This window comes from Rhinolophus sinicus, linkage group LG05 (assembly GCF_036562045.2).
Source record: "Rhinolophus sinicus isolate RSC01 linkage group LG05, ASM3656204v1, whole genome shotgun sequence".
Classification (NCBI taxonomy): Eukaryota; Metazoa; Chordata; class Mammalia; order Chiroptera; family Rhinolophidae; genus Rhinolophus; species Rhinolophus sinicus.
The window spans coordinates 158,897,534-158,911,013 of record NC_133755.1 but is presented as its reverse complement, the minus strand read 5'-3'; the positions used below and the strand labels follow the sequence as shown (position 1 = coordinate 158,911,013).

Here is a 13,480-nt window from a genome sequence, read left to right as displayed (position 1 = left end):
TACTACCGGATATATTTTGTTTGTACCTATTTAAATAATTAATTTGCTCATTCTATAGAGCCAACAGCTAGTATACTGAAAACAAAAATTTTTGAGTGTTTACCACACATATGAATTATCATTTTAATTCAGAGATATTCGATTTGCTTGTATGGAACTATAAACTGTGAAGCAATTTGGATAATGAGGAAAGTTTTTAATAGCTCATTGTAGCTAATATGTATTAGCTACTATATAAGACAACATTAGCTTCCATGTACAAAAGCTATAAATCAAGAATTAAATGATACATTTTGGTAGGTATCCTTGATTAAATATGTGAGGTACAGATGAAAAGTTGTCTATTACAAATAGTTCTTTGGCGCAAGATCTCTTCAGAATATTAGCAATCTCCAAAATGATACTGTTGTCAAAATACTACTGGAAAGTGAAAATTATAAAATAAGGTAATTGCACTGAGGAAATTGTAATTCTTTCTTTTTAAAAAATTTTGCATAATGGTTATAATGCTCATAGTGAAATATGGAAGGTGAACACATACTTATTTTTATCCACTTAGTACATGATTTTGATGAATACAACTTCCCATTTGTAAGTTTATTCCAGATATAAGAGACAATAAAATGAAAAAAATTGAGAATTTATTTCTGGTGCATACTAGAATCCTTAACGCTATATATGTTATTTTTAATACTTTCTTCCCTTTTTCTTTTTCCATATTCTTTAAGGAAATCAATGAAAAAGAAAAAAGATAGTTGCATAGTAGTTATTATGTGCTAGCCACTGTTTTAAGCACATCATATATATATATATATATATATATATATATATATATATATATTCATATTTTGTGTTGACAAAATCAGATTATGACAATCAAGATTAATAGTGCCACTAGTAACTTGGCAGAAGCAAATGCACATCCTATCTGTAGAAAGATAATATCACACTAGGCCTCAAGTTATCTCCATAATTTTTATGTACAATGTCTAATGCTCTATCAAAAGTAAGCAGGTATGTGAAAGTCAAGACAATGTGATCCAGTCAAAAGCACTAGCAGACAACTCAAAAGATGTAAATAAAAGTTACAAAGACATTAAAATTATACATATAATATATTCAAGGATATGATAAATAAGATTAAGAATTTTGACAATGATCTAGAAACTACAAAAATAAACCCTGGAAATTCTAGAACTGAAAAATATCATGAATGAAATTAAGAACTTATTTAATGCATTAAGTTACAGGGTAGATACAGCTGAAGAAAGAATTAGAAAAATAAAATACAGGTCAAAAGAAAATGTCCAAAACGGAGAACAAAAAGACCAAAGGTAAACAATGGGGGTATAAATATTCAAAGTAATGAGAAGAAAAAAGAGAAGAAAAAAACTTGAGAATATAGAAAAAATTCAGCAAATAACCCTAAAAAAGGAAGAAAGGAGGTAATAGTAAAAGACAGAAGTTAATAAAATAGACAACAAGAATGCATAAATAAAGAGGATTTAAAAGGTCAAAAGTTGTTTACTTGAAATATATAATAAAATTGATAATCCTCTTGGCAAAACTGTTTGAAAATTTAAAAAAATGTCACAATAAACTAATAGGAAGAATAAAAAGTGAGACTAATATTAAAACGGTATTATGGACAACTTCATGGTAATGAATTATAAAATAATTTAGGTAAAATAGATAAGACCTGTAAATACACAATTTACCAAAACTTAAAATAAAAGTAGAAAATTTGAATAGCCCATAAAAATTGATGGAATTAAAACTATAACTGAAAACTTGCCCACAATATATTCCAGGACCGGATGAATTTGTTTACAATTTCTAACAAATATTTAAGGAAGAAAAAGCATAGATTTACATAAGTTCCCCCAAAGTGAAACCTTGATAAAGTTATGAGAAAGGATAAATTTTAGGCTAATCTTTTTCATCAATGTAGTTTCAAAATCCTAACAATTATTAGCAATCCAGCAGCAAGATAATCAGGGATTTAAAAAAAATAAATAAAAAATAACATATCATGACCAAATTGGGATTAGTCCAGGACTTCAATTTGATTTGACATTCTAAACTCAATCACCACCACAGTAGCATATTAGGGGGAAAAAAAAATCATGATCAATATCAGAAAGAACATATGATAAATCAAATACTCATGACAAAAACTTTTAGCAAACTACGAATAAAAGGAAACTTCCAAATATTATAGAGAATATCATACTGAATGGTACAATGTTCAGAGCTTCCTTCTGAGATTGGAAAGAATACAGTGTTACCCACTGTTACCACTTCAGCAATGTACTGATAATCCTAGCCAGTACAGTAAGCTATCAGTACTGAAAAAGAAGATACCTAACTACCAATATTCTTGGACAGCATGATTTCCTACACCAAAAAATCAAACGATTCTACAGATAAAATATTAGAAGTCATAAGTGAGTTTATCTTGCCAATAAAAGTCAATATACAAAAATTGTTTTTCTATGTATCAATAACAAAAAGTTAAAATTGAAGCCAAAGAGATACCATTTAGAATAGCATAAAAATACTGAAGGCTTAATAATACATTTAACCAGAAATGTGTAAAATGACCACAAAACAAGCTAGAAGATATTATTGAGAGAAATTAACAAAGACCTCGTTAGATGGAGAGATATACTATGTTTATGAATCGGAAGACTCACTAAAGATGTCGATCCTACCAGATTGATTTAAATCACAAGGATGTTTTGTTTTTTAGGGAGGAATCTTAAGTTAATTCTAAATTTATATAGAAATGTAGAAAACCAAGATGACCAAAACAATCTTGAAGAAGAAAATAGATTTTACCAATGAGAGAAAATATTCGTAACATACCATGTTTCCCCGAAAATAAGACCTAGCTGGACAATCAACTCTAATGTGTATTTTAGAGCAAAAATTAATATTAACACCTTGTCTTATTTTACTATAATATTAAGACCAGGTCTATAATATAATATAATATAATATAATATAATATAATATAATATAATATAATATAATATAATATAATATCCCAGTCTTATTTTACTATAATATAAGACCAGGTTTAATATAATATAATATAATACCGGGTCTTACATTAATTTTTCCTCCAAAAGACACATTAGAGCTGATTTTCTGGCTAGGTTTTATTTTCAGGAAAACACGGTATATAACAATCAAAAGTATCAAAAACATATAAAAATTCCTATAAATTAATAAATAAATGACTTGATTAGACACTCAACAGAGGATATTTATATGGTCAATATACAGGTGAAAAGGTACTCAAACTCATTCGTAGCCAGGAAAATGTAAATTAAAACCACAATAAGCTATCACTACACACCTACCAGAAATGCTACTATATAAGGTTAATGAGGGAGTGAACTATCATACATTGTTGGTGGGAATGCAAATTATTTCAACCACTTTGAGCAACGTTAAATTTTCTACTAAAGTTGAAAATACACATTCTCTGTGGCCCAGCAACTTACTCCTACATACTCAACAGAAATATATGTACATGTGCAACGAAAGACAAGAATACTCAGGCCAGTGTTATTCATAACATTAAAAACTAGACACAACTCAAATGTTTTTCCACAGTAGAATGGGTGAATAAATGATTGCATATTCAGATAATTAAACACTACATAATAATGAGAATAAAATACAGCCATGTGCAACAACCTAATGAGTCTAAAGATATAGTGATGAATCAAAGAACAAAGGGGCCTGATGAGATTTCAGAGGTGGCAATCATGTAATAATGTTCTATTTCTTGGCTTGGGTAATGGCTACACAGAGGTTCCCTTACAACAAGTGAATCACGATGAACGGTGACAGATTCTGCAATGTTCCCTATACTGCCTCTCAGAGCAAAAGTTCTGAAGTTTAGAGTGTCAGATTCATCCATGGTAAATGCATTTAAAATGAAATAATGTTATTCCTCTCTATATTGGAACTTCCTGTGTATACATACTGAGCAGACTGCTTTCACAGTTCGAAACAGATATTTTTATGTTTGTATAAGCGATTAAAAATTTTTCTGTAAGTCATGTTTAGAATTATTAAAGATGAATCCTTAACATAATGCATTTTAACATATAAAAACAATTTAAAATTATTGTAAGAAAGCTGGCGTTGAACACCAAGTCTATTAGTGGTGACTTCTGTGAACCTCAATTTCCTTGCCGTTGAAATGGGCATAACTAATCCCTTCCTAACAAGAATAATCTGAGAATGAAGTGACTTGACGTTTGTTTGTGCTATGAATGAAGCGATTAATTACATCTGAAAGCCAATCCATCTGTGCAGTAAGTAAACCCTAGAAATTTTAGAACCTAAAAGTACCTCACTTTAAATTTACATTTTAGAGACTTGAAAGTCAAAAATCCTACATAACTTGCTGAAAAGTATTATCTTAGTAAGACTAGTATCTGGAACATGAACTTATCGTTTTAGGTTACAAGTTCAGTGCTCCTTGAAAAAAGTTTGATCCTCATTTTTTTCTTCCTCTTCTCCCTTCTCTCCATGTAAAATATCCAAACTGAATTAAAAAAAAATTATATAGTATTATGGCCATTTAATTCAATAAATGCATTCATTTCTTTTGAAAAGATTTATATGAAAGAAGACATTTAAAATAAACTGTTCTCCAAGTCACTATCTTGCTTTTTTTTGTTTTTGTTTTTGTTTTTTTACGTGAATAACACATAAGAATCTTTTCTATGCATTTGTCTTCCAGTCTGAGAAGGACCTTGCCTTTAATCTCTCTCTTATGTAACCATACATGGGCACTTGAGGACAACATATTAATGAAACGAGGACAATATTTCTCAATTATTTTATTTATAAGCCATTAAATTTAATGATTAATAAATTTTTAAACAATTAAAAAGATTTATAGAGTAAAGTTTAGAATGTTAGTACGTCATTCAAAACTGCTAACACACAAATTCCTTTCTGTTTTGTTTATCCCTTTTGTTTTATTTTAAGTAGAAGGTTATCCATTATGCCAAACACAATCATAAAGGTCTAGAAAAATAGAAAATAAAAATTACTAGAGAATTAAAATGACTAATACTTACATTTTCCAAATCAAACTAAAAATGAAATTGAAAAAGTTTTTATTTAATTGAAAAAGCAAGAATACTAGTCTCAAAGACATGGAAAAATACTATATCTCTATCTCACGGAAAACACTTTTTTTCTTAAATTTAATGACCTTTTCTAAATCAAGGCATTCTTTAGACCTCTGTATTACAGCAGCATCTCCTTTTATGAGAACGCTTCTACACTTTTGTGAATGACTGAGTTCTTTCATCTGACTGGACACAGCTGGCAAGTGGCATAATGAGAAAGGGAAATGAAAGTCTTTTTTTTTTTTTCTCCTGGAAAACCAAGAAATATATAAATCATATTCAAACTGGAGCTTTATTTTAGTTGCTTGTATTACTGCACAAACTGCATAGCTTATTACAAATAGCATTTTCTACTGTTTTGTGAATCACTGAGAGTGTAGTATATTTTACTTTTAAAAATATATTGATGATGTGTGGTTTCCCTAAATATTATTTGGATAATTATAAATTTTGCATATTTAAATAACTGGAGAAATTAAACCAAACTGATCAATTCTAAAACAACAAGAAACAAGTTAGTGGAAATGTTCAAATCAATAAAATATGTATAGTAAAATATGTACATTAAGTTTATGGAGAAAGATTTCAACTAGCTGGGCATGCAACAGACCAACAAGTTTTCTTAGGCACATATAAAAGCTGGAAGGAACTTTGAGCTTAACTAAGCCTCTCATTTTGTACATGAGGAAACTCGTGCCCAGAGTGATGATTGGCTCAAAGTTACCCTGGCAGGAGTGATGAGCTGTCTATCGCCTCACTCCCAGGACTCTTACTTCCTGGTCAAGCTGCATGCTCCCTCCCTGTGTCAAAGGCACAGGGGAGAACTTCAGTAGGATTGAAGGAAGAAGCTAGTGAAGCAATTTAAAATGAAAATAAAACTCGTTCTTTTACTTTCTAATTATTCTGTCAACTGTAAATATCACATGATAATAAATAAATAATCTCTAATTTTCCCCATTGTATATATAATAATTTTATGGGGAGAAAAACTGAACAATTCTAAAATACTGGGGGTGCCAAAACATGTATACAAGTGGACACTTTGGTCAACGTTGCTCAAGCAGTAGTTCGCCATAATCAGAAGTGTCTGGACACTGATGGTAACCACTTTGAGCACCTGTTATAACTGCAGAATTCAAATGTGACTTGTATTAATTCATCTTTTGTTATTGGTATATATTGAGTATTATAATTTTAATAGTCTTCCTTTCTTAAAATGTGTATACATTTTTTTGGCACTCTCTGTATTTACATGAAAAGTAAGTCTTTTCCCATCCTGTACTCAAGGTTCCAAAGGTATCCATTGATAAGTTTTTTTTATTTCAATTTCCAGAAATTTTCTGTGTGTATGAATGTTTATATGTAGTTACGCAATTGCTAATGTAGCTCTTTTCCCCACTTAATACATCTTGAAAATCAGTCCAGATTTTTGCATGTAGTTCTACTTCAGTCTTTTAAATAACTATATGGTATTCTATTATATGGATTTAAAATAATGTATTCAACAACTCACTTGTTATTGGGTTCAGGTGGTTTCTGATCTTTTTACATTATAAACAGTGCAAAATTTGATATGTTCTTAGACTGATATTTACCAGGATCAAAGAATAAGTCAATGTTGACTGTTTGATATCTTTAGATACCAAATTTTGACCAATTCAGGCATATGTTAACCTCCTTATGTTTACACCTAGACCCATGGAAACACCCCTCACACCAGACTACCCCTGGACTCCACCTCCCTTCCCAGGAGTAAAAGGAATAGTCTTACAACTCAAAACTCTTAAATGTCCTTCAGTATATTTAAGTCATGTATAAACTACTTTCTTGAACAAAATCTTATTTTTTGTGTGTCTGAAGCAGTGGGCAGGTAAGGAAGATTTTTGTCATATTGAAAGGATATTTAATGTATTTCTTACTTGTATGTTAATTATGACAATGTGAAACACAAATTATGACCAGGAGTTTCATTGAAAAATTTTAGGCAAATTCACCAACCAGTTGAAAGGAAAAACTAAAACAAACATAGCTCAAAATTCACAAAAGGAAACTCCATTAAAATCTCATTACCAATCTTAATTTTTTCCATCTTCTCTTTACAAAAGGAGAAAAAGGAGGTATGGAGGTATGGAGGGAATGGAAGAAAGGAGGGAGGAAGGTTAGCTAAATGTATGACATAAACTTGCCTTACTAGTATATTTCCTGAGGCTATTATTTTCACACTTCTGTACTATATGCACATAAATGTATAAAGCATCTATGAAAGGATTTAGATTTTCAAATATTGGGGTATTTATACATTAGCATATTAAGAATGATACATTTCTTAATTGGTTTCTGTATGTTTTGTGTCATCTTATTTTTAAGTTTACACAAAACTACAAACTCTGCTCTCTATATTCCATGCTTGAGCTGCTAACTGTGAAGCCTCACCCAGAGAAGATGCCAGCAGGAATGCTGTGGCCCAAGAGGATATCTTAGTGTCTGGATTAGGGTAACTGAGTTGCATCAAATCCTACCACTAGGATGAGGCAGTGACCCTCCCTGTACCCTCGGGCAAGGTCTCAGAGCAGATGTTCAATGGACAACCAATTCACCATTTTTCTTCTGAGGCTTCCTCCAACTTAGTTATTAACATGTTTTCAGTTATTCTCTAAAGACACCAGAATTGCAGTTTAGGAGATAGTAAGTGAAATAATATAAAAAATCTAGACAATGATTGGTACTTAGGAAGAAGACAGTTGTCGTGTAACAGTAAAGACCTCAGCTACAATGAACACAAAGCATGTTCCTTTGTTATCTGAAGGAAGAGTTACTGCCATGGAGAAGCATATCAGCCTCACAGGAGGGAAATGAGGCAAGGATAGGTGACCTTCCCTGGGGAGCAATAATCCTCTTGGGAGAAATGCTCCAAAACCTAGGGCCTTGTTTTGCTTTGTTTGGCAGTGAGAGTATTTTGGAGGTGAAATTATGTAAATCAGGACAACTGAATAAAAGCAAACTATAAAGGAAAATGGTAGAAATAAAGGATGGGAGATGTGGAAGAATAAAAACAAATTAACGCTAATGCATCAACATTCATCTTGTCAGGATAAAGCACCAACTTTGGAAAGGAGAAAGGCATCCTAGAAGTATTTTAAGAGCCTCACTTCAACAAAGAGGGAACTGAGGCCTCCAAAGTTTAAGACATTTTCCTTAATTCAAACAGGTCATCTCTGGAAGTTCTGGGTCACTATGTGAAGTTTCCTGACACCAAGGGCATTTCCGATGACACCACATCGCATCCAAGTTCAGCATATTACAGCTTGTGAATCTTCCTTACTTGTACCTAATGGCTGCTGGCGTCTGGGGCTGCTGTCCAAGTTCTCAAAGGACTCTTGCTTTCTATAATTCCTAGGGGTTTCAAGTTCAAGTGATGATGGAGATGACAGTAATGCACTGATTTGACAGTAATGCACTGATTTAATTCACCATCCAAGGACTGTAGAGTAGCTTAATGAACCAACAGGAAAACTTGGGCTCTTTTTAACTTTACATTTTTAAGAACACCATTACAAATATAGTATTTTAGGAGAATGATAATGCCTTCAGTTGATCATATTAAAGATCACACTAATAGAATTGAATACATACAAAATTTTGATTTTTCTTCAATTTCAACTTGTATAAAGTCACCTCTTCTGTTGCATTTTTCATCACCACCTCCCTCCCCAACTCTCCTTTGCTCCTCCATTTGTCCGCACGGACTCCACTATTTGTTTGTACGTTCTACCAGAATTTAAGTTTCTTAAAGGTGGGAATCATCCCTTATCTTTTTATTCATTTCACCTCAACAGGTATAGCCCTTGACATGTTGAAAGCGTGCAGTCATGTTTTTGAATAAAGGTTTGACACTTTCACATTTCTTTATAAATGGAATTTTTAAAGAACTCCCAACTGAGAGTAAATACTATAAAAAGTTTGATCTAAAAAGGATTGCTGGAAATAACTCGATACAACCAGTTTCTTTTACACATGATGAAACTGAGGTCAAGAGTAAGCAAGTGGCTCAGAGTCACCAGAACTAGTTTGAGTCTGAATGAGATGCACATTACATCCCCTGTCTCTCTCTGATGCTCTTTTTAGTGTACTCTATGCAGCCACTTTCTAAATACAAATTAAGTCGTTTAGATATCTACATGATTCTTGGGAAGTATAAATGCCTTGATTACACAGTGGAATTCTGATACATTTCACTCTATGTATTCAAATCTCAATGCCTGGTACAGAGTAGATATTCAGTCAGTCAGTATGGGTTTCTCATCCCTTTTCCCTTCTCTCCCCCAAACTTCCATATCAACCACTTTAAAGGTTGCTAAGCCACTAAGTACACATCATCTGGAGAATCAAAGTTAGCATGTTCACAGAGCCACCTAGGATGCTTGTAGAAGCCAATGGTACTGACCCCAAGGCTCCTCCCATGTGAATGATGGACGTGCTCCTCAAGGTGAATTCTTAGGTAAAATGGGGAGGTGCTCATAGAGAGGGTCCCATTGCAATTCCAAAAGTCAAATCCCTCTTCCTCAGCCCAATGTGCCTCCTAGAAAAGAAATTCCAACTTGTCTGTAGACTTCTTTGAAAGACATGATCTGAATCCACAGGATGGTGGATTCTTTAGGTAATGATTTCTGTACATGGAGAGTCTCTGAGTAAGTTACCCCCAAAAAATCATTGTGATTTGAGACACTTAGAATATCTGTTAGCTTTTATTTGTAGATGTTCTGAAGTCTATTCTGATCCTTAATTTTGACAGTTCTCTTTATTATAATGGAGCCCTTTCAGTCTTGCTTGGGATTAATTTACCTCTTAATAAATTTCTTCCAATACTGTGAGTCAACAAGCAGATTCCCTTGTGATTTGAGCCTGGCAAACAACAAATCAGACTTTCGAAGATTAATTACTAGGTGGAGACACTTTACAGGTGTTACATTCCCACTTTGAGAAAACTTGGTGATTGTACTTTTGCACCAGTTTAGAATAAGATGTCTTCGGCTGAAAATAATGCAAGTCAACATTGGGAATGCCCTCTTCTATACCACTAAAGTGTCGATTTCTAGATTTGAGACTGAATTAACACAAAAAATATTTTTCAAACACAATTGAAAATATACCATATTTGAAGATCATTTCAAAATGTACAACATATGAAGGGTAGTAAATTCTCAGCAAATATTTTAACTAGATATTTACTGAGAACTGACAATGTGTAGCTTTGTGCTAAACACAGTGTAAGGCCTTAAAAGATTTACTGGTGCAATTATTTTCCCTAAGTTGATGTCTGTTCCTAACACATCTTGGATTTTCTAACCTTGCTCTAAGTAACTTAATTCAAAAAAGAGTTTCAGCTAATTTGCTGATATAGTCACCACTAATTTTATTTCATGTTGTTCAACTTAGTACACTCAAATTGGACAGCTTACAGTGTCAGGTAAACATCCTTACAAAGAAGATATGGACTTTGGAGATACAACCAGTTAACTCTGAGCTTCTACTTGAGACAAAAAGCAACTTCATTTTATTAGTGAAAATGTCAATCAAGACGTAACTACTGACACTCGTCTTTGTTTCACCAGCCAGTAATAAAAGATAAAGCAGAGGAAATGGAGGAGCTGCAGTCAGGCATTTGCAACACACAAAGTCCTTGTTTTCCCACTAGGAGCTGCAGAAAAGCAATTGTCCATTCATAGCACATCCTCTACATTTCAGAGCTAATATTTTTGCAGTTCTTAATTTGGTACATTACAGTCTCATGCAGATAGTTTTGTTAACCCTTTGAAATGCACTATGTTTGATACCTTGCTTAATATTGCTGCTAACATGACCCAGTTTTTAAATTTTCTGTTTCTCAATGTTGAGAACAGAATTTAAAAAAAATAATAATAAAGTAAGAAATTTTGGAAACAGAGTTATGGTTTCAACTAATCCTGTCTTACTTGCTATTGCATAACTTTGAGAAGGATAATAAGGAAATCCATGTTAATCATATATTACTTGAACCTTTTACAAAAATTGACTCTGGATAGAAATGCTTTTTAGCAAGGGTCCCCCTCAACACATATTAATAATGTGCCATTGAAAACAACATTAGCCCTGCGTTTTATTGCCCTGCTTCCTGCAGCAGTTAGTGTGTTTACTGTATATGAATGCATATGTCTGCCTTCCAGTGCAGAGAGATTTACTCTAACATTTTAATAGTCAGTCTGGCTAGAGCACACAAATTTATAAATGACTAATTAGTCCCCAGACTCAATCACTTAAGTTCCTAATTAAATATCTCACTCTGATTTTCAACCATTGTAAGAAAAGATAATTAGCAAGTCTGGAGTGCTAATAGAGAAGTTTTTCTTTTCCTTTATAAATAATAAGGTGTAAATCATTGGTCAGCTCCTGCATCTCCCCCATTGACTTCTACATCCAGAACATTTTTAAAAAATGCAACAAGGTGGTAAAGTGCATTTTGCTTAAGAATTCATTTTTCTGATGTGCCTCTATAGGTTTTCTACCTTCAATCTCTTTACCAGCTTCTTCCTCTCTTCCTATTCATTTCTTCATATTGAAATCTGCTATCAACCAACATGACAAACTCAAGAAAAATACTGATTTTCTTTTTCCCTGTTCCGCAACCCTCACCAATCTCTTTACAATATTTTCCAACCCTGCCCCACCAAAAAGAAAAATAATCCAACTCTAAGATTTTCAATGGAGAAGAAATATTGCATTCATTAAGAAAGAAAGAAAAAAAGAAAGAAAGAAAGAAAGAAAGAAAGAAAGAAAGAAAGAAAGAAAGAAAGAAAGAAAGAAAGAAAAGAGAAAAGAAAAGAAAGAAAGCCCTGCTCAGTGGGGTCTCAAAGTGCCATGAAAATAGTCTAAGTCTCATTAGGCTGGTTGGAATGAAATGGTTAATTCAGGGTAAGTGATAATGTTTAGTCAGTTCACCTAGAAAAAGGAAGGAAATTCAAAAGCTGGTTGCTGTAGTAACAATCACACACCAAAAAATATATAGGTACAGGTTCATTTTAAATAAAATTCCTGCCATCGCTCTGTGATTCTGTTCTTTCAAGAAAAAATGAGCTTGCCGCTTAAATTTGTTGTACCTACCTCAACCATTAAACAAGACATTTAACCATAGTGGCAGTTCTGTGATCTTTGAATGCCGTGAAATCTCTGAGCGGTGCTGCTTGTTCATGAAGACTTGTGCTGCAGAATCCAGCAACTTCATCCAGGATTAGGAATATAATTAAGTAAAAAAAAAAAAAAAAAAAAAAGAGAGAAAAAAAAGAAAAAGGAAAGCAACACAAAAGCACACAGAGAGATCGAGAAAGAAGGAAGGTGGAAAGAGATTCTCTCTGGGTGAGCACACCACTTTTCTCCCAGACAAGTGCTGGGACAGAGCCGAGCCTGCTGCAGTGCCCAGACCCACCGACTGGCGGGCAGCCGGCCTGCTAGGCTGGGAGGTGCTGTCAGTTGCCACAGGCAAGGAAAAGCGGAGACCAATCAGCTTCAACTCTGGCAGCTCACTGGAGTGGAGCCTTTTCTGTTTATGTTTCCTCATTTCAAGAGTGACGTCAAAGGGTTTAGTTTTTCCTCTGCATGTGCTATTAATTTGAAAGTACTGTACTATGGGAAGAATGTGTGTGCGCCTGTGGTGAGCCTGGGTACCCCACTCTCAGGAGAACCCAAGAAACAGTTTCTATATTCAGGAATAAATTTTTAAAGTTTAAAATACCTTTTGGGGAAGTGCATCAAAAAATACAAAACTTAAAAAAAAAAAAAAAATAGACAATACCCCGAGCTGTATAAGAGCAGCAAGATTCATATTTTTTCCAAATGTGAGTATAGGTATATATGCCCACTTTACAGCTTTTGCTTATTTTCAAACTAATTCATTTTTACCCTCACCTAAAAATGAGTTGTTCCTTAATTTTTATAGCCATGGATGCACAATTGTGTAAATGAACTAGTGAACAATATTATGTGAAGTGAAAAATAGAAATCATGTGTATGCTGCTGATCGCTGCTTTTCTTTCTTTCTTTCTCTTTTTTTTTTGTAATCGTTCCTCCAGTTTATGTGGTGAAGTGTCAGGATTATCCATGCTAGGGAGATCCCTCCTGCACTCCTCACAGGGAGTCATTCAAGAAGCAGGACACAGTGATGCCACACAGCCACGTCTGGGGTATCAGCATGTTCTCTCCCAAAGTGTGTGAAGGTACAGTTATTTAAGGATACCTCCTCTACCAGGAGCCCCAGCTTATCCCTGTATTTCTATTCTCACTCTGGA

The 13,480-nt window shown here is 33.4% G+C and overlaps 1 protein-coding gene across 1 annotated transcript in view; it reads right to left on the bottom strand.

Annotated features, from left to right (window-relative positions):
- PDE7B (phosphodiesterase 7B) overlaps nt 1–12,693 on the bottom strand; it is a 290,164-nt gene extending 277,471 nt beyond the window's left edge. The window contains exon 1 of the mRNA XM_019732772.2: nt 12,300–12,693. Coding sequence (XP_019588331.2) covers nt 12,300–12,320 — 21 coding nt within the window. The 5' untranslated portion in view covers nt 12,321–12,693. The remainder of the gene's footprint in view (nt 1–12,299) is intronic.
- Between the last annotated feature and the right edge of the window lie 787 nt (nt 12,694–13,480).